This window comes from Schistocerca serialis, chromosome 5 (assembly GCF_023864345.2).
Source record: "Schistocerca serialis cubense isolate TAMUIC-IGC-003099 chromosome 5, iqSchSeri2.2, whole genome shotgun sequence".
Taxonomy (NCBI): domain Eukaryota; kingdom Metazoa; phylum Arthropoda; class Insecta; order Orthoptera; family Acrididae; genus Schistocerca; species Schistocerca serialis.
The window spans coordinates 88,417,994-88,440,562 of NC_064642.1; the positions used below are offsets into that span (position 1 = coordinate 88,417,994).

At 41.2% G+C, this 22,569-nt stretch overlaps 1 protein-coding gene across 1 annotated transcript in view; it reads right to left on the bottom strand.

Annotated features, from left to right (window-relative positions):
* The window catches only part of LOC126480875 (RING finger and SPRY domain-containing protein 1-like), a 165,587-nt gene that overhangs the window by 52,738 nt on the left and 90,280 nt on the right, over nucleotides 1-22,569 (bottom strand). Inside the window, exons 7-8 of the mRNA XM_050104254.1 lie at nucleotides 17,836-17,979; nucleotides 5,789-6,003 (exon numbers count right to left, since the gene is read on the bottom strand). Coding sequence (XP_049960211.1) covers nucleotides 5,789-6,003; nucleotides 17,836-17,979 — 359 coding nt within the window. The remainder of the gene's footprint in view (nucleotides 1-5,788; nucleotides 6,004-17,835; nucleotides 17,980-22,569) is intronic.

Here is a 22,569-nt window from a genome sequence, read left to right on the forward strand (position 1 = left end):
TTGAACTAAAAAAATGAAAAAATCCTGGAATTCTAAAAAATTCCAGGGTTTTCCCGGTTTTCTCTCAGATGAAAAAATTTCTGGGTTTTCTCCAAATTTCCTGGGGCATATATACCACGTTAAATCATAATTATTTAATGATCTGTTACCACTATTTTAATTATATAATTTTGTTTAAATTTATACTTATGTGAAAACTAAATGTAAGTAAAATAATTGAAATGACCACTAAAGTTATCCACAATGTTCTGGATGGCATCCTTAAGATATAGATATCGCAAAAAAATGTTCCAGCTGTAGTTCAGTTTGTTGTTCTATATTAAATTTGCAACAAGTATGCCATTTGTCATCTAAATGTTTGACAGAACAAAATTCTTTGCTTTGTTTCACTTGTACTACGAAGAGACTTTCAGCATTGTTTGGAGTCTATCTGTGAAACTTTTAATAATGTGACGTCTTGTTACATCGAAAACTGTGTGTTTCAAATGAGCTTAATGTTGAGCAAATATGCAACTGAAAGTCAACCAAGACAAATAAACCTCCATCACAAATGAATTAGATGCTTTCCTTTGTATGCACAGATTCATTGGACACAGAGGACTTTTTCTGCAGAGATCAGTTAAAGAAGAACTTAAAAGTTAGTTCAAGATAATTTTTGAAGACTTGTGTTACCTGTGAGTATAAATACACCATAATAGTGCTGCATTTATTAGAAGATTGTTATGTAATATTAAGATTTTATTTAACATTTATGTTAAATAGCAAAATATTTTGCATTCTTACTTTCAAAGCCGAAAGTAATGCACAATTGAGAAGGAAGTGGTTTCAGAGGAAGCAATCTGAACTTCTCCTTTCCTAGTACATCTTGTTTTGTTTCAACAGCTATTATCATACATAAAACACGACAGAGTGGGGGAAGGGGGGGGGGGGGGGGCAGCGGCGCCGGCTAACAGAAAATCTTTCTGTTGTTGATGATATAACCAGGGACCGGAAAAAAACTCGTATTTTGTGATAAATGTAAAACAGATGCGAATTCTCCTTCAAAATGTGGAAAGACAATATTACTTAATAGACATTAGTTCATAGTGAATTTTATCAAGATGCACTATTTTATCAGAGAGAGTTTGAAATAGCTTTATTTTCTGTACATAAATATCAAAAATGTAACCAATTTTCAGTTACTGGTATTATTCATCATCTGGTGGAGCCCAATTTTGAAAGACAATGAGTGTAAGAATCTGTTTGAGGCGGGGGGGGGGGGGGGGGGGGGGTTACACAAACACAACAACATATTGGGCTCCGGTCAGTTGTGGGCAGCTGAATGGTTTATTTAAGATACATGCCACGTAATCCAACATATTACTCAGCTTTAGGACCTAGCATTTTATAACAAAGAACGCTTATGTTTGTTTTGTTAGCTGAAGTTCAAAAGCTGGTATTAATGCAGCAAATAGACATTAACAGGAAGTAATGTGGCAGACAGGGTGGCAGATGTTTTGAACTTTGGTTTTATAGAATGCTGCTAGAGGTCAAGCCTGAACTACACGTTAACAATACTCTCCCAACCTCAAAAAGCAATTGTGCAGTAGCCATTCCCAAAATCTTTGTCTTGTGCATTGCCCATTGTTTTCTATTCTTATGTTGAAATGAGTGGGGCGACTACACCTGGCCCAGCATGGATTTTGATTACAACTCTTACAACACCAGAAGAGATTTCCGATTCCTGTGACAATGTGTCTGTTCTGCTTTCACAGAATGTGAGTATGGGCTGCTGCACTTCAAGAAGGAGGCAGGGCTTGTTTCACCCACACCACTCCTCTCCTCTCTGGAGATCAAAATTCTAGTTTGTTTATCCTTGTGGCCTTCGCACTCTGCACTATAGTGATTAGAAAATAAAATCTGTCGCTTTTTTGACTGCACTGACATTCTTTCCCACACACTAAAATAATTACTTTCAATTCTATTTCTGTGCTATGTGCCTAGTCAGTTCTATCCTTAGCGTTGTAAAGCATGGGTTGCATGGCTATGAATGCCCATGAAAGGTCAAAAATAACAGTCTGCAGATTATGCATTCAATGAACTGGGCATAGAAAGACAGACAATGTTCAGAAACACCTTCAACTGGAGATGCATTCACTTCACCAGTGGGAAAATGCTGTTGCTTTTCAACAGAAAAAATCATTTTTTAAATTTCAACTACCTCCAAACAAAGAAAATAAAAGCCATTTCCAGAAAAAAAAAGAAAGCAAGTTGTTGAAGTTCTTGCAAAAATAAACATTCCAGTCATAAAATTCGCACTCAGCAGTTCTGTTTCTTTTCTTTGAACAGTCAATTTCACAGAGCAAATGCTTTGTTTGTCTTGTCTCATGTAGTGTGACAACCTTTTAAATTTGTGTTTTTAATCATTTATTTTTTATTTAAGAGAGATGTGAAATTTGACAAAAATAGATGCTACATTTTCTGTTCCCTACTTGTATAACCACTCAATCACAAGTAAGTGTTTAAAAATTATGTACGTGTATTTCATAGTTCTCAGTATCAGTAGAGTAAAATAAATAAATAAAATAAGAATACCAGAACTAACCTCTTGCCCTAGAGCATACTGTATGCTGTTACGAAATCTTCTGATTCATTAAAACTGTCTTGATTGTAATTCAGACTCAGACCACCTATTTTGACTTGCAACGCTCTTGCTGGCTAAGCTACTAAAGCCTATGTCATGTTCTGAAGCAAATATACTGATAGAATGACACTGTGAGGTGGCCCTTAACATGTCTGGACATTTCTGCTGATAAGAGTATTACTCATAGAGAGCATGGATTTGGGTTTGAGTCCAAGTGCAAAACAGCTTTCACCACAACAAGGGGCTTCAAATCAGCATTTTCTGTTAATTATACCTATTAAGCCATCGCTGTAAGTCGCTCATACCCTTCCACTCCCAATTGTGCTTTCTGACTGACTGACTGACTGACTGTCTCTGTTCTGTTTCTTTTCTTTGAACAGTCAATTTCACTCACTCACTCACTCCGTCCAACTCACTGTCGCTCTCTCTTTGTGTCTCTCTGTCATTGTCTTCTGTGTCACACCCACAGTCCTCTTTGTTCTGTCAGACTACTACAGCCTTCTCTCACTGTCACTGCTCTCTTACTGCTAAAATCTCATTCCTTCCTTCCTACTGCAGTTCTCTCTTCTCACTGTCACTGTCTTTCTCTTCCTTGTTTTCATTGTCATGTACACTGAGGTGACAAAAGTCAAGGGATACTTCCTAATATTGTGTTGGACCATATTTTGCCTGATGCTGTGCAGCAACTCAATGTGGTTTGGACTCAACAAGTCGATGCACATCCTGTGCAGAAATACTGAGCCATGCTTTCTCTAGAGCCATCCATAACTAAGAAAGTGTTGCCAGTGCAGGATTTTGTGCACGAACTGACCTCTCAATTACGTCCCATAAATGTTTGATGGGATTCATGTCAAGTGATCTGGATGGCGCTATCGTTCACTGGAACTGTCCAGAATGTTCTTCAAACCAATCGCAAACAATTGTGGCTTGGTGACATCACACATTGTCATCTATAAAAATTCCATCTTTCTTTGGGCCATGAAGTTCATGAATGGCTGCAAATGGTCCCCAAATAGCTGAACATAACCAATTCTATTCAACAATGGGTTCAATTGGTTCAGTTAGACCAGAGGACCCAGTCCATTCCACGTAAACACAGCTCACACCATTATGGAGCCACCATCAGCTTGCACAGTGCCCTGTTGACATCTTGGGTCCATGGCTTTGTGGGGTCTGTGCCATACTAGAGCCCTACCATCAGCTCCTATCTACTGAAACTGGGACTCATCCAACCAGGCCACAATTTTCCAGTCATTTATAGTCCAACCAACATGGTCATGAGCCCAGGAGACACAATGCAGCTGATGTGTTGTTAGCAAAGGCTGCCATAGCCCATTAATGCCAAATTTCGCTGCACTGTCAAACAGATATATTCGTTGCATGTCCCACATGATTTCTGTTGTTATTTCATGCAGTGTAGCCTGTCTGTTAGCACCACAGTTCTCAGACACTAAGTGAAGGCCGTTGGCCACTGAATTGTCTGTGATGAGAGATAATGCCTGAAATTTGGTATTATCGGCATACTCTTGACACTGTGGATCTCAGAATACTGAATTCCCCATTGAATTCCGAAATGGAATGCCCCATGGATCTAACTCCAACTACCATCCTGCATTCAAAGTATGATAATTCTCGTCATGCAGCTATATTCACATCAGACACCTTTTCATATGAATCATCTGAGTACAAATGACAGCTCCGCCAATGAACTGCCCTTTTGTACCTCACGCATGCCATGCTACCACCATCTGTACGTGTGAATAACACTGTCCCATGACTTTTTTCACCTTAGTGTAACGTGCAGTAAAAAGAGAATGACACTTCACTGGCTAAAGCTCTACACTTTCAGTTCTGATCATCTCCTTTAATTGCTTTTCAGTGCATACTTGTATACTGAGAGATCAGAAACCAAAACATCATACTTGAGGTACCACACTGATTCCAATATACGAGGGCTATCCACAAAGTACATTACGTTTTGGAATTAAAAATAAATAAAGTATTGGAAAATTTTTTTATTACATACAGATGAAAGCCACACTTAAATACTACTTTTCTACATAGTTGCCATTTAAATTAAGGCACTTATCGTAGCGATGGACGAGCTTGGAAATTCCTTCGTCGTATAATTCGGCCGCCTGCGCTTTCAACCACGTGGTTACCTCTCTTGGGACAGAAAAGGTGTGATTTTTGTGTATTTCCTGGGAAGAGGCACTACAATAAACTCTCAAAGGTATTGCAAAACTCTGCACAACCTCAGAAGAGCAATACAAAACAAGCGCAGGGGAAAGTTGGGCTCAAATATCTTGCTGATTCACGACAACGTCCGGGCCCACACGGCAAATGCCACTCGTGAAGTTCTCGAATCCTTTAAGTGGGAGTTGTTTCCTCATCCGCCCTACAGCTGCGACCTGGCACCGAGCGACTTCCACTTATTCCCAGCAATGAAGAAGTGGTTGGCTATGCAGCGTTTTGATGACGATGCACAGCTTCAAGAAGAGGCAACCACTTGGTTGAAGGCGCAGGCGGCCGAATTTTACGACGAAGAAATTTCCAAGCCCGTCCATCGCTACGATAAGTGCCTTAATTTAAATGGCATCTATGTAGAAAAGTAGTATTTAAGTGTGGCTTTCATCTGTATATAATAAAAAAAATTTCCAATACTTTATTTATTTTTAATTCCAAAACGTAATGTACTTTGTGGATAGCCCTCGTAAAACAAAGATTGAAACAACTTTTGTTTGGCTAGTGGTAAAAAAAGCTGCTTAATTTTGTTTCAGAATCAATGATACCTTTATTTCACAACAAGAGAGGCAAGGGTTGGAGTTAACAGTATTACTCAAGGATAGGCTGGGAGGTTCTAGAACACTAGGTCAAGGGAAACAGGATGTAGGTTGAAGCAAGCAATAATTAGCAATGAAATGATGACAACAGACAAGAAACACAATGTTGGCTGTTACAAGTGGCAATGAGGGCATCAGGGATGTGTGACGCATATCAAGGAACAGATAAAATGTAGATGGAAGTAACAAGAGTAAAAATAATGCAGAAATGAGCAGTTCCAGTTCTTTTTCTCTAATGTACTACTCAGCTATTTCCACTTATCTTACTATATTCAAACTGAAGTGTGTTATCAACTGAAGAGGAATGACAGAGCTCTATTACCTTGCAATGCCAAACACATCAGTACAGGGTGCGAGGGCCTCCCCATTGAGGTAAAAGATGGCCTCAGGCACAGTCAAATCCAGAAGGCACCCCAAGATGTCACCTGCTTTCCAAGCTGACTGGCCTTGAGCTCGATTGTGGGCATCGTGCCATATAAGTCGTCGACATCCATCATATGCGACAGAAAAAGCATCATCTCCAATTCCGTAACCTTCCTGAAAGTGCATAATAGAACGATTGAGCTCTTGACATAATACTACTGTGTTGTGAACAAAATGAAAAGATCTTGGCTACTTTTAGCTCATACAGAATACAATTCTGCCTGAAACATTATTCATAATTTGGTGGTCACGTTTAAAATTCACATAGTTGATTCAAATCAGGACAAAGAAACTGTACTAGGAAAACTACACATTTTTACCTCATCCAATCAACATTCAATGGTGTAAATTGCACTACATGCAGTTTTTCTTGTTTTTTATTTTATTTTATTTTTTTATTTTCACATTATGTCAGAGAACTTGCAAAAGTATAAGAAATGAGAGAACAAAACTGCCGCCAACACCAAAAACAAGAAAAACTTCAAAAAGTCACTGCATATGAATATCATATTACTAAACGGCTAACCTTATTCATTGTTCATGGTGCACGGTGCCAGTTGCAGGTTGCCTATCTGATGACTTCCAGGGGGCAACAAAAATGTGATTTTAAAAATTTCATACAATTACTGGATGAATTTAAAAATTTCATATGCTGTCGTAATCTACTCATTAAGAGCTATAATCTTATGTCAAATGTTTAATACATTGAGATAAGTACCCTATATTACAGTTACAAATTACATAAATGTCATGAGGCAGTATAACTCAACGCACACAAATTTCCCAAACTATATTCGCCTAGTATTTGAGAGTGAAAGCACTTAGTAGCTTCCAAGAAATTTTAAAAATAATATCAAAGCTCTTCTAAAGATTTCTTGTGTACATGCCTGACACCAAATGCTTAACACATTGACTCATCATTCTTAAAGTGATAAGATGTTCAAAGATGTTTTATGCTTGGGAGTTCATTTTATTACACAACTGGGTGTGTACCGGTAGATCACTAATTATACCATCATGGTGACATTTGAGAAGAAGTAGGTAGGTAGGCATGTTGAAAAATGTAAAGTTTTGTGGTTTTTGGACAGTTGCTCCCCCCACCCCCCCCCCACCCCCTTTTTGCTGACACACACACACACACACACACACACACACACACACACACACAAAGCAAGCAAACCTCAAGCATGCGTGTGCTGAGTTTTTGATCTTGCCTGTCTGCAACTGGACATGTCTAGCAATCAATCTTGTTAATATTTCTACCTGGAATTTCCATTGTTTGACAGAAGAGTTTAGCACATATGAATAATTATTTTTCTTCTTCCTGGCCCTACAGCCCTAGAAGGCCTTGCCTGCTCTAGAACATCATTCCATTTGTCCCTGTCTTTTGTCTCCATCCTCAGACACCTTCTTGTATGTCATCCAAGTATTGAAGTCTTTGTCTTCCCCTGCTTCCTTGGACTCCACAGTTTTGCACCAGTACTATTTTTGTTGGGTTCTCATGCTCCATGCAAAAAACATGGATGACCATTTCAGGCAGTTTATGATTTCCAGATCTTTTCTTCATTAGTCATGCCATAGATTTTGTGTAACACTTTTCGTACTTTTTGTTCAAAACATTGTATTAGCTCTTCACATTATTGCATCAGTGTCCAGGTTTCTGAGCCATATGTTAATACTGGATGTATTAAAGTTTTATACAGCTGATACTTCGTTCTTCTGGACTGAAGTTGCGGGGCCAGCCCATAATAGCATTTATTATCTAGATGGTGTGCCACTTTATTTCCACACTAATATCATTCTGTGATGTTACCAATGTTCCAAGATAAACAAATTCATGAACAGATTCTATTTGCACCTTTGTCAGTTTCTAACATTGTATTTAGTTCTGGTCGTTACTATTCACATGTATTTACCTTTATTGATGGTCACTTCCAGCCCCATTTTGTATTCCTGCTGCCAACAGTACCCTATGTGTCTCTTCAGCAGCTAGTTCTGTTCTTGCAATAATATCCATATCACCTGCATAGGCCAGAACCTGCACCATTCTATTGTATACTGCACATGTTGTGTTGTTTGAGCTGTGCATATTACCTTCTATAGTGCTATGTTAAAAAGCACACATGAAAATGAATCTCCTTGCCTCAGTCCACAGTTAGTTTCAAAACTTGGTGTTAAATTTCTTTGTATCTGTACTTTATATACTACTTTTCCCACAGGCAAACTTATGAGGTGTACTAAATGCTGTGGTATACCCAATTTATTCACGGCTTCAACAAGCTTATTTCTTTTTATGGTGTCATATGCTGCTTTAAAATCAACAAATATATGATGAGTTTCTATATTGTATTCCTTGTCCCGCCCCATATCTGCCTCGGGGTGGATGTTTGTTCATCAGCTGGTTTGTCAGATCTAAAGCCTGCCTGATGTGTCCCTACCACTTTTTTCTGCAAAAGCTTTTAAACAGGCAGAAAGCAAGCAGGAGAATATTTTACATGTGGTGTTCAGTAACGTAATACCTGTATAGTGTGTACATTCCAAAATGACCCATTTCTTATGTGCAGCACATATTAGACAAATACTCTAATCATCTGGAAGACTTTGCGTCCATATGTCTGAGATCAGGGCTGGCATGCATTGAATTAGATGTTCTCCACCACACTTAATAAGCTCAGCTGGCAAGTTGTCATTGCCAGGTTATTTATTGTTGGTTATTTCTTTATTGCTAGCCGAATCGATTGCATCGAAGGCATCCCACTTTCCCTTTCTTGGTTTCCAGTTAGTTCCCATGCTTCAGTATTCTCTGAGTATAATGAATCCTTAAAGTACTCTGCCCAACGATGTAACACTCCTCCTTGTGATGCTGTAAGTTCACCATTTTTTCCACCTACAATTTTTTTTTCCTCTGAAATTCCGTTCTAAGGTTATTGACCTTTCTGTAAAATGTCCTACTTTCATTGGTGTCATTCAGTGATTCAAGGTCGTGCAACTTTCTTTTGAAAAGGCTTCTGTTCTTTGCTTTCGGAATCCATTTTTCTGTGCACCTTTTTTGTCTATAGTCATCCACTAGCGTTCCTGTTCTTCTGACCTGAATCTTTTTATATGCTTCATTCTTCATTCTTGTTGCCTCCTCACTCTCTTCATCATACCATCCATTCCTTCTGGTCAGTTCTTGTTCCATATCAATCACCACCTCTGTGGCAGCCTGTATTTCATTTCTAATTTTATTTCACTACTCATTTACATTATGAGTATAGCTTCCAGAATTCCTGTAAATCTATTTTCCGAATTAATAGCTAGGTGTTCAGTCTTCCTTGAGTTCTTAAGGTATGAGACATTATATTTATTCTGTCTTTATCCTTTAGCTTTATGTGCATTTGAAATTCTCCTTTTAATTTTTGTTATGAAGAGGTAATGATCAAAGTCCATATTAGCACCTCTGAAACTACAGCCGTCTAGTACATCAGAGCCATGCATCATCTCTATTAATATATGATCAATTCAGTTCCTAGTATTGTTGTTTGGTGACACACACATCATTTTATGAATAATCTTATTCTGGAACCATGTGCTAGAAACTGTCATGTTAAGTGATGCTGCAAAATTTATCAGGCAGTGTCCATTGTTATTACTCTCTTTGTGGAGGCTGTATTTACTGATGATAGGGGACAAGCCTGCTCCTGCCCTATCTTAGCATTCTTATCCCGCTATCACTATTTTCATGTCCCTTTTGAACACTTTCGATAAGCTTACTCAATTTCCTCATAGAAGGTCTCCTCCACTTCTGCTGTCTTCTCCTCAGTAGTAGCATGTGCATTTAGGAGACTGTAGTTAAAGAATTTCCTCTTTATTCACATGTATCATATCCTTGGACTTATTGCTTTAAATAGTATCACTATTTGTTCAGTGCTTTGATTGACTATTAATCCCATATCAAACATGTGTTCACTTTGTGGCCACAGCAGTACACAGTACAGTGCTGTTTCTGGACCATATCCTGTACAGTTCATGTATCTCTTGCAGGGCCATGATGTCCACCTTATACAATTTTCATTACTCCAATAATGCTTCCAAGGGCTCCAAGACTATATAATGTCTGTACATTCCACGATCCAGTTCTCATATTCTTTTTACTTTGCCATATCTTTGCCTTAGGGTCCGTCTGGCTGTATTTTCTTCAGATTTCGTAATATGACTTTTTTACAGGTATGGATTGTCAGTCCATAACCCAACCTCCTATTCTTCAGAGGGCCATTTCTCTCGCTCTTGCCCGCCCTGGAGTTGGGTACCCTATCTTCCACATGGTTGCTCTGGTTCGCAGAATTTCTTACATCTATTAATTTCTTTTCATGCTATTCTTTCTGCACTCTTGTTAGAAAAAGGAGACACTGTGTCAGAAATCTACCGATTTGTCCATTCCATTTGCTACTGATTGGTAAGTAGATTTTCTCCATTTGTATTACACATATTTTCAATTTCTGCAATAACTTCTGCGGGTGTAATGAAATCCATGTATATGTATGCACCAAACTACGTACAATGATATTTTAGTTTGGTTGCTGACACCAGCTCCAGGCAATTTATTTACTGCTTATTAAGCCTGACCACATTAGGACCTTAAGGCCTTCTCTTACCTCTGACTGGAAGCAACACACACCAAAGATATTACAAAAACATTCACAGGAATACTACTACTACTACTACTACTACTACTACTACTACTACTAATAATAATAATAATAATAATAATAATGACACTAATAACAATAGTAATAATAATAGTAAAGAGCATTGAGAATGATGCAGATTAGTTTAGCACATCTGAATCCATGTTTAGTATTAAAGAAGTGGAAGGGATAAGAAAATAGAGAATACTGAAACAATAGTGACAGTGGCTGTAAGGAAAGAATGGAATTTAACTAAAGGACTCTGACAACATGGAGGAGGAAAAAGTTATAGTGGAGGGGTGATTGACAAAAGTGATCTGTAAATTAGAACATGGGAAAGATGGTTATTGTGGTGGAAGGTACTCCATTAGCTGTCTTTTGAAGTTTGGAAGAAATTTAGTTTCTGCACTATTTTGAGGAAGATTGTTCCAAAGTCAGGTTCCTGATAGGAAAAATGATTTAGAGAACATGGCAGTGTTATGTAACAGTACAGAGAGGATTTTACTTTGTTGAGAACAAGTATTTCTCCTATGCCATTCAGACAGTAGTGTAAAAGTTGAAGAAGAGTAAGAGGGAGCACAAAGATTGGGAAGACAATAGCACAACATAAAATATGACAGTGCCTATGCCTATAGGCAAGCAGCCCTGACAATTGTTCACAGGCAGGAGTGATATAGTCAAAATAGCTTATGTCATAAATGTATTGCATCGCACACAAGCATTCATTGCCAATTCCAGCCTGTGTGGGTGTACTGAAGTCCTTGGAAAAATGAATCAACCACAGTCCAGTATGGGGAGTATTAGTGACTCTACAAGCTTCTTTTTAAGCTTGAAAGGAAATACTGTTTTATATTTCTATAGTGAATGAAGTGACACTACACCTTCTTACAGACTGCAGTTGTGTGTTCAGTCCAGTCTAAGTGATGGTCTAGAATTATCCCCTAGTTCTTTGCAAAACAAAAAAAAAAGATTATTTCTGTGCTGTTTGGGATTAAGAGTGAAAGAAATTCTCTGAACTGAAGGGTACTACGGTTTCTGTGAATGACTTACGATTGCTTGCATTAAAAGATAAGTCAACTTTCAAACCTATGTTCTGTGCCCACTTAGCTAAGGCAACTAAATCACCATTTACATGATAGATGGCTGTGCCCAAGTTTGTACGACTTGCACTTAGATATAACTGAAAGTTGTCATCATATAGGTGATATTTGCAGTGGGAGTGAGAAGTTGATATCATTAACACAAAATGATGTAAGTAATGGGCCCAATACTGATCCTTGTGGGACTCCTGGATTGTGACCTTTTAGTTACAATCATTAAACGGTATTGGTGGGATGTAAGCTATGAGCAGAACTATCGTAAGGCATGCTAAGAAAAAAATTTATTTGTGAGTTAAGCAAGTAGAATTTCAAAGTCAACAGTGTCAAAAGCTTTGCTGAAATCCGAAAAGCACATGACAGTCACTTGTTGATTGTCCATAGCTGTTTCAGTTCATCAGTCAGCAGTGATCATGCTCCGATTTTGCCAGAAACCAGACTAGTATTTATCTAAAAGGTTACCTAATGTTAAATAATTAGTAAGCTGTTGGCGGAATATGTATTCTAAAGCCTTGGGTGATGCTAGCAGAATTCAAATGAGCCTGTGGTCAGATTTGTTTGGCATATTCCTTCTTGGTACATGATTTTAAGAGACCCTACTTCCAGGTTGTTCGGAAGATGCTGGAGGTCAGAGAATGGTTAAAAATATCTATCATTTTGGGCAGTACTGGGTTGGTTGGAGGGGTTTGTGGGATTGAAAGGACCAGACTACTAGGGCCATCGGTCCCCTTTCCCAAGAACTTTAAACAACCACTAAGAATAAGAACAAACAATGTAGTTGACAAGAGACAACACAGGACAAGAAAGACGCAGACAGAGACCAGAAAAAAGGAATTAAAATTACACCGAGTGTGACAGTGGTTGGCTAACGATAGAAACAAAAAAGGAAAAGCCAACAAACAAGAAACACACTAAAAACCCTAGTCTAAAATTGTAGGCCAAAGGCCAGACTCAATACTAAAATAAAGGACAAACACCTAGATCAAGCGATAAAAACCTCCCGCATGAATAAAACTCAAAACTAAATCTGTCATCGCAACGTCATCTGATACAAGTGCAGGAAGCATATCAGGCAGCACAAACATCTGCCTGAGCGGAGTTAATAGTGGGCAGTCCAACAAGATGTGAACCACCGTCAAAGCTGACCTGCAGGGACATAAAGGTGGGTCCTCACGGCGCAATAAATAGCTGTGTGTTATCCAGGTGTGGCCAATGCGCAGCCATCAGAGAACAGAGTCCTTGTGAGTGACCCGCAAGGAGGAGTACCACGCACCGGTAGCCTCCCTGATGGCCCGAAGTTTGTTGGGTGAAAGAAGGGTGCGCCATTCTTCACCCCAGGTGCGAAGTACCTTCTGCCGCAAAACTGACCTGGTCCGAAAGGCCAATCTCCAAATCTCGAAAGGCCCGGAAAAGATGTGGAAGAGGGAAAACCTCAAGCCCAGAGAGAAGAGTTCTGACGCTAACTGCGATTGTACACGCTGACCGGGGGCCGCCGTTCCAGAAGATGGACGACCGACTGAGGGAACAGGAGACTATAATTGGGATGCCCAGGCAAGCTACAAACTTGTGTAGCATAAGCAGCCAGTAATCGTTGGCACCGGAACCACAATGGAGGGACACCTGCCTCAACAAGTATGCAGTTGACAGGGCTTGTCCGGAAAGCTCCAGTGGCGAGTCGGATCCCACTGTGAAGGATGGGGTCAAGCAACTGCAATGTGGAAGGTGATGCTGAACCATAAGCCAGACTCCCATAATCTAGACAAGACTGAATTAACGCCTGGTACAGCCGTAGAGGGTAGACCGATTGGCACCCCAGCTGGTGTGACTCAAGAGCATTAAGATGCTGCCAGCACGTCTGTTTAAGCTGCCGAATATGAGGGAGCCAAGTCAACCGGGTATCAAAAACCATTCCCAAAAACTGATGTGTCTCCACCACAGCAAGAGGTTCACCGTCAAGATAAAGCTGTGGCTCAGGGTGAACAGTGCGCCACCAGCAGAAATGCATAATGCAGGTCTTGGCATCCGAAAACTGGAAGCCATGCACTACAGCCCAAGACTGCACCTTGTGGATAGTGCCCTGCAGCTGCCGTTCAGCAGCTGCAATGGCAGTGGAGCTAAAGTATAGGCAGAAGTCGTCAGCATACAAGGAAACTGGGACAGACATTCCCACCGCCGCAGCGAGCCACTTAATTGCAATTGAGGCAGACACTTAAGATAGAGCCTTGGGGTACCCCATTCCTCTGAACTTGGGAGGAGCTATGGGAGGCCGCAACTTGCAAGCGGAGGGAATGAAGCGACAGATAATTTTGTATGAAAATCAGGAGCGGATCCTGAAGACCCCAACCATGAAGCGCAGCGGGGATGTGATGTCGCCATGTCGTATTGTGTGCCTTCCGCATGTCAAAAAAATACTGCAACCAGATGCTGACAGTGGGTAAAGGCCATACGGATGGCAGACTCCAGGCAAACCAGATTATTGGCAACAGAGCGGCCCTTACGGAACCCAGCCTGAGACGGAGCCAGAAGGCCCCGAGACTCAAGCAGCCAACTCAACCTCCGGCTCACCATGCGCTCGAGCAACTTGCAAAGAACATTAGTGAGGCTAATGGGGCGGTAGCTGTCCACCTCCAGTGGGTTCTTGCCAGGTTTCAACATGGGAATTACGATGCTTTCCCGCCATTCGATGGGAACTCACCCTCAACCTACATACAGTTGAAAAGGTCTACAAGGCGTTGCTGGCAGTTCACCGAGAGGTGTTTGAGCATCTGACAGTGGATGCGATCTGGCCCGGGAGCCGTATCAGGGCAAGCAGCTAGGGCACTTCAGAATTCCCACTCACTGAACAGAGCATTGTACGATTCAGGGTGGCACGTGTGAAATGAAAGGCTCTGACAGCCCAACTGCTCTTTCAGGGAGCGGGAGGCCAATGGGTGATTCGCAGAAGTGGAACTCTGAGCAAAATGCTCCGCTAAGTGGTTTGCAGTTGTGTCAGAGTCAGTACAGGCTGCTCCACTCAGTGAAAGCGCAGGTATGCTGACGGGGGTCTGATAGCCATAGAGTCACCTAATCTTGGCCCAAACCTGCGATGGAGAGGTACGGAGGCCAATGGTGGAGACATATCTTTCCCAGCACTCCTGCTTGCATTGGCGAATGAGGCGACGGGCTTGTGCACGGAGACGTTTAAAGGTGATGAGGTGTGCCAATGAGGGATGCCGCTTGTGTCACTAGAGTGCCTGGCTGCAATCTTTAATTGCCTCAGCGATCTCTGGCAACCACCAAGGCACAGTCCTCTGCCAAGGGCACCCAACAGAACAGGGAATGGCAGATTCTGCGGCAGTAACAATGCCGGTGGTGACCAAGTGAACCACCACATCTATGGTGTCACTGGAAAGAGGCTCAATAGTGGCAATGGAGGTGAACAAGTCCCAGTCAGCTTTATTCATAGCCCATCAGCAGGGGCACCCAGAAGAACGACGCTGAAGCAGTGACAGAAAGATCGGAAAGTGGTCACTACCACACAAGTAGTCATGCACACTCCATTGGACAGATGGTAATAGGCTAGGGGCGCAGATCGAAAGGTCGATGGCTGAGCACATGCCATGTGCCACACTGAAATGTGTGAAGGCACCAGTATTTAAAAGAGAAAGGTCGAGCTGTGCCAATACTTGCTCAACGATGCTGCCTCGGCCTGTTGCCACAGATTCACCCCCATAGGGTTATGGGCGGTGAAGTCACACAGTAACAGAAAAGGTGGCGGAAATTGGGCTATCAGTGCAGCCAGGACATGCTGCGGGACATCACCATCTGGTAGAAGATAGAGACTGCAGACAGTAACAGCCTCAGGCGTCCACACCTGAACAGTGACAGCCTCTAAAGGTGTTTGTAAAGGGACAGACTCGCTGTAAAGAGAGTGGAGGACGTAGATGCAGACAGATGAGATACCCTCTCATAAGCTGCCCGGTTCTTATAATAACCGCGATAGCCATGGAGGGCGGGGGTTCACATTGCCGGAAACCAAGTTCCCTGAAGAGCAATGCAGAGAAAAGGGTGAAGGCTGAGAAGTTGTCGGAGCTCAGCAAGATGGTGGAAAACACCGTTGCAGTTCCACTGGAGGATGACATTGTCCATGGCCGAGAAAGGCGGGAAGGGACCGAAGAGGCAGATTACGTCGCTGGGTCACCTGCTGCCACCGACTGAGTACTGATGGGAGCGACATCCATCATGTCTAAGGGACCGGCGAGATCTAGGTCCTCAGCGGAAGACAGAATATCCAACGCATCCTCAGACACAGAGCTTGTAGGTAGTGGTGGAATGGGTGCCACCGCAATTTCCTTGGTCTTAGGGGTCTTCGTTTTTGATTTCTCACACTGTTCCTTTGGTTGCCCTTGCTGGGAGGGCTTCTTTGATTCAGTCTCCGGGACTGAAGAGGACTGCGAAGCCCTACGACCAGCTACCTGGGGCTTCTTTAGTCACTGGTGGGTATCTGGTTTGCCACTGGTAGGAACCTGGGAAAGGAGTGACCTAAGGGATCCCTTCCTAGCGAGAGAAGCCGAAAGACTTGCACTTCTCCAGCTTAGAAGTGCTGCTCTCGAGGTAGGTGGTGGAGGATCAACAGGGAGGGAAGTGCCGCCCCAAACTTGTCCTCTAAATGCTCTACGAAGAACTTAGGCTTCATGGACACACAGGATTCCCCATCAGCTCTCGTACAGACTAGATACCGTGGCCAATACTCACTGTCATTCATAGCCTTTTGTTCCTCCCATGGTGTGGCCAGGGAAGGAACGATTTGGGGTCATACATGTTTGCATTAAAGTGAGCCCTCAAATGCTTAGAGACTGCTGGTGGTTGGCCACCAGCAAGAGAAGATGTGCCACACTTCATTGCATGTCATCCACCCTGATGCCACCTACTCTGACCAAGGGCCCTCCCCACAGGCACCACCCAGCCACAGCAAGGGCCACTTGGCAGGATGGCCATTGCCGGGAGTCCCAATATCCCAGGGAGATAGGCATCTACTCCTTGGCATACACGGGGAGTTAACGGCACAGGCATCAGTAGAGCGATCCCTGTGTTGTCAGGAGCTACAATCAACAGGGTACATGGCGGCCCCACCACAACGGACTGGCTACCGTGCTGGATATTAGGTGGCAAGTGGTCCATGGTCGTCATCAGCGCAGAAAGCGACACTGCGGAGTGCATGGCGGAAATCGCACCCAGGAATGTATCCTCGCCCAAGACATGGAGATCGAGTGGGACTGCAATGCAACCACGAATAAGCTGGCTAAAGGTCTCAATGCACGATGGACACAATGCACCTTTTAGTCACCTCTTACGACAGGCAGGAATACCGTGGGCCTATTCTTACCCCCGAACCCACAGGGGGTGGCAGTAGTGGGTTTATTAGAAAACTGATCATATGTTCTGTTATAATATTGAGTCCTGTACCTGTCAAACATACTAGTGCAACAGACTTTCTGCCCGTCTTAAGTCATACCAACTACAGAATTTTTTTTTCATTTGTACCAACCATTGATACTTTAAGGGAGTATATGGTATGCACCATTGTGTGTTGCTCAAGTAAAGATGTCCTCATAAATTATATTAAGCAAGTCAAATTCTCCTCAAACTCAAAGTTTCACTAAAGTAAAGTCAGCGAAAGAAGAACGCTGGCTGCTGCAATGGTCTTGGCTTGGCTGCTTCCTGCATTTACCTTATCACTTAACACAATTTTGCAAATGTTTCTACGACAACTCCTCAGTGTTGTTGCACCCCTAAAGATGGCAATTGTTTTTAACTGCAGTTGTTCACACTTGGCAGCTTCCAGGAGATCTACAACCGTCTGGCGTGTAATCAAATCCTCATAATCTCTATTCCTCTACACCATAAGCTCACATTTAAAAACGAATGATTCATTTCAGTTACGTGAAACACACCATTAAAGAAATTTAAATTTCATTTGTCACTGAAAGATTCAAACAGGCACAAAAACCTTGTTTATCAATTCCTATCATAATTACAGCAACATCACTAGAGTTTATTGAAAAAATTTAAATTATATTTGTGTTACTTTTGTTGAAGCATTTGACAATAGAGAAAGTTAATGTACAAAATTATCCATATGACACAGCAATTTGTAATGTGAATAAAATATGTACAAGAAATCAGATGTATTACATACTTACATGGTTAAGGAACGTAGAATCTTTGGTAGCCCATCCTATCTGCATCACACCAGGTGTGATTACCTGTGTCTCATAATACCAGACACCTTCATCAACTTGGAATGTGCAGCGAACACTCTCAAATGAGTAAGCATCGCATCGTGCCTAGCAGTAGTAAAATAAGAACTATGAAAGTCAACAGTTAATACACAAGATCCTGTTGAAACATTTGCAACACATTAACAGTTTAAGTCAGATAACTGGATAAGATACTGAACCTGGCAGATCTGCACAAATTGACAATAAATTAACACTCTTTCTAGACTTATGAACTGTACAAAGCATCATTCAAATGATCTGACTATATTTTTGTCTAAAACGAATTTGCATTCTTTTAAATTTGTGATTTCTCCAAACCTGAAGGAAACTCGAATCAAAAAATGACAATATACACTGCCTGGAGAAAAAAAAAAAAAAAAAAAACTAAGCACCCATAAGACATAGTTACATGCCAATGTGACTTCTAAAACACACACACACACCAATGGGTCTGTAAATGACTAGAATTGCAATTCTTTGCACCAGGTAGAATAGCCATTATAATGCATTAGCGTAGTTTATGGTTAATGTTGTTACAAGCCTTGTGGGGTATATATGGGACATGAGCAGCATCTGATGCTGATTGACCACCATGAAAAACTCAGAGATGGTGCTTACTGGTGTGAGACAGCATAGTCAGCACCAGCCAATTTGAAAACTGCCTCATTGTGGATCTCCAATTGGCTGGTTGAATCATGCAATTATCCAGATTTGTGGGGTACTCAGATGTGACAGAAGCCTGAAGCTGGACTGCAATGAAACGTGAGGGCAGAAATATTCTTTTCTGTTACAGTCCATGTCTACCACATCTGATCACCACAATAGAGGATCACCACATTGTGCATCAGGCATATTGTAACATCACATCTGTGCCCACCATCTGAGAACAAAATGGACAATCTGCAACATTCTGTGTTCTCCCGCACCATTAAGTGTAGACTAGCAGTAACTGGACTATGGCACTACTGACCAGAAGGCAACCATTAACACAGCAACACAAATGATGCATTTGACGTGGTGCTGTGATTGGGAAGCATGAACTGATGTTGAATAGTGTCACATGGTGTTTCAGGGTTGCCACATGTTTCCCAAAGTGAAATTCCCTGATATTTCCCTGCTTTTCAGACAAGTTTTAGCATTTTTCCCTGACAAATTTTGAGATCTCAAGGGCAAGTAAAGACATAAGTTGACAAAAAATGTAAGGACTTCTGTATTTTTAAACATCTGAGCAAAAATGTAAAGTACTAACAGTAACATCTTTAAAATGAACTGTTCTAGATGGAGAAATCAAGCCAACTGGTATATATGTTTCATTAAGACCACTGATGTTATTTTCTTTCAATAAAGCAAAACACATTTGATGACAAAAAGCACATTTTGTTGGAGTTGCAAGACAGGTTTAAAATACCTTCACTGCTTTCAGAAATAACCTCAGAAAAAAGTAGGCCTCTTAAAAGAAACGTATAAGGTGAGGAAGAGTTGTGTAAACCAACACTATAGGTGACCACCAATAAAATGTTGCTTCTACTACATTTGTTATTCTCGGTTATTACCCAATGTCTTATGTCTATTATTCTACAGGTATTGTGTGATTCTTCCTTCAAGAAATACACAAGTACACAATGTACAAACTGCCAGCGATGCCACAATTTTCTTCTTCTTATCGTCCATACTTTCTAATACATAAACTACTATCGAAGTGCCAAAATGTACTAGAATTAATAAAGTGTCTATAAAATGCTGCACTTTACAATGTACTTTAAGCGAGACAGTTGGAGTTCCTGAAATCCATTGCCCATGGCCTCTGGCCTGTTGAGGAGCACCTCAGTCCTGGGCCCACGGATAAACCATGAAAATCCACTGCATTATGCCACACACAGACAGACCCGGCCGGCGGGCAGATGGGGAGGCAAAGTGACTGAAATCTTAAGCACCCAAGCCATAAATTAAAAAGGATCTGCTTCTGAGTAAAGCCCTTGATGGTTCTTGAAATTAAGAAACACGTAGGAGCCTGATCAATGTTAGTAGGTGTGTAAAATTATAAGGATTATGACAGTGAAGCTGATACATTAGTTAAAAACCAACAAACAGAGGAGAACTGAAATGAACAAGAGGCCACTTGGTAAAAGTTTCTAAATCATATGGCACACACAGTCAATAATGTTGTTACTCTTAGTGTGCTGTATATGCTAGAACCTATGATAGATAATAGTCAACACGGATACGCAAGGGCTTAAAAAGCTGATACCTGTTTTGAAAGTGGCATACCACCAGTGTTTCATTACAATCAGTGTAAAATGGCACAGGGTCATAGCTTAGCAGAGGATGTTACCTGAAAAGACAGTGCCCGTATGCAGTGTAACAAAATTCTCTCTGTGATGAGATTGATGAGAATTATTAGCCCAAGCTGTAGGGCAAAGTTTAAGCTCCATAAGTTTGCTCCTATGACACTGTTCATGTCAGCGCAGTAGTATATTTCTATGTATAGCAATACTGAGATTACCTAAAAGGACAAAATAGCTAAAAGGTCTGGGTAGCAGAACTGCAGCCTTAGCAGCAACATCAGCAGCCTCATTCCAAAATGACGACTTGCCAAAGAACCCATACATGCAACATTTTTGTCCCAACGTCATCAATCGAGGCAATCCTGCATCTGCTGTACTAAAGAGTGGTATGTGTACCACATGCACGTGTTCTGGAGAGCACTGGGGGAACCTGGAGTACTCAAAGGATTCAGAAAATATGAATCGCCAGAAGCACCATTTGGCAACCATTACGTGAAAAAATTTGCATTTTGTACATCTTACAGTTTGATATCTTTATTCAATAAAGAACTGAATTTCTTTTCATTATCCATCACATTTAGTGCACTCCATCCAATTAAGAAAAATGAAAATAGTACATTTTTGACAATATAATGTAATCAGATAGATAAAAATCTACTCACCAATTGACAGCAGAAAACCACACACACACACACACACACACACACACACACACACACACACACACAAAATGAGGTTATACTTATGCAAGCTTTCAGAACCAGTGGCTCTTCCTTCCTGCAGAAGGGTTGAAGGGGAAGCAAGTGGGTTGAAGCAAAAGGACTATAGAGGTTTAGGAAATGGGGTGGACTTTGGAAAAGTCACACAGAACCGTGGATCAGGGGAGGCTTAGCAGACAGGATGAGGGGGAAAGACAGATTGTTGGGGACTGCACCAGATGAGATTTGAAAACCTGAGCCTAAAGGTGGGAGACAGGATAATACGCAAGACAGAGATTACTACAAAACCGTTATGCATGAGGTAATAAGAGTGAAAAGCTAAGTGCGTAACAGAGGTGGGAGGAGGGCAGCAAAAAATAGACAGGTCAGAATATGAAAGATAAAGAAAGCTAAAATGGAGTGAAGAAAGGAGCAGTTATTGTGAAGATATGCTGATGTGGAAGAAATTAATGTAAATTGAGGCCATGTGGGTGGTAAGAACCAAGGACATGCTGTACTGTTAGTTCTCACCTGCGGAGTTCTGAAAAACTTATGTGTGGGAGAATAATCCAGATAGCATATGTAGTGAAATAGGTATTGAGGTCATGACTGTCATGTTGTAGAGCATGCTCTGCAATATTATACTGGTTTTCAAACCATGTCCGGTGCAGTCCCCAACAATCAGGCTTCTCCCCCATCCCGTCTGGAAGCCTCCCCTGACCCACAGTTGTGTGTGACTTTTCCGAAATCTACCCCATTTCCTAAACCTTTCCAGTCGTTTAGCTTCACTCCTCTTTCTTTCCTTTCAATCTTTATGCTGGAAGGAGGAGCCACTGGCTCCAAGAGCTTGCATTAGTATAACCTTCTTTTATGTGTGTGTCTTTCTGCCACCGCTTCATGAATAGATTTTCATCTCTCCTATTACATTCCATTAAGTAAAACATTGCACAAATTTTAAAGAGCTCGCAGAGATAAAAACGAAGTGCATAAACTTTGCATATGGTTGACTTTAGTTCTTACACTGCAGTGAATGAAATGTAGATCAGACATCGAAATTTTATTTAAAATTGAGAGCAGACATATTTCATTCTAGAGTTACTTGGTTTTGTATCCTTGCACATCATGAATCACGTGGTCATAACAATAGTCATTTCTCAGAAACAATTCAAGATACTAAAACTAAGTTTTTTGCAAATGATAGCATGCAATGAGGCACATACAGTGGCGGTCAAAATAATAGAGCCACCTGGCAAAGGTTTGGAATAAAGTGCACATTTATTACTAGACATGTTTGAACTATGATGGAAACCATTACAACCGAGTCACATTGTACTATAGTCAGTTATATCGATAACACAACGCAAAATAATCAGTAATAATCAATAATATTCAAAAGAATACCAGACCACAGGGTCAAAAAAATAGAGCCAATTGAAACAAATATATTGTACTTGATCTCAGTCTTATGAAACGTACAGGAACAGTCTTTTTTGCATAGGACTGCATTAGTACTTCGTGGGGTAACCCTTATTTTTGAGGATTGCCCTGCACCTCTTACCCATAGAGTCTACTAAACGCCTGCATTCGTCACTACTGATCGCATACCAGGCTCTCTGGATTTCTTCCCACAGTTTTTCTGAAGATGTAGCTTTTGAGCGGTCAATTCTCTTGTC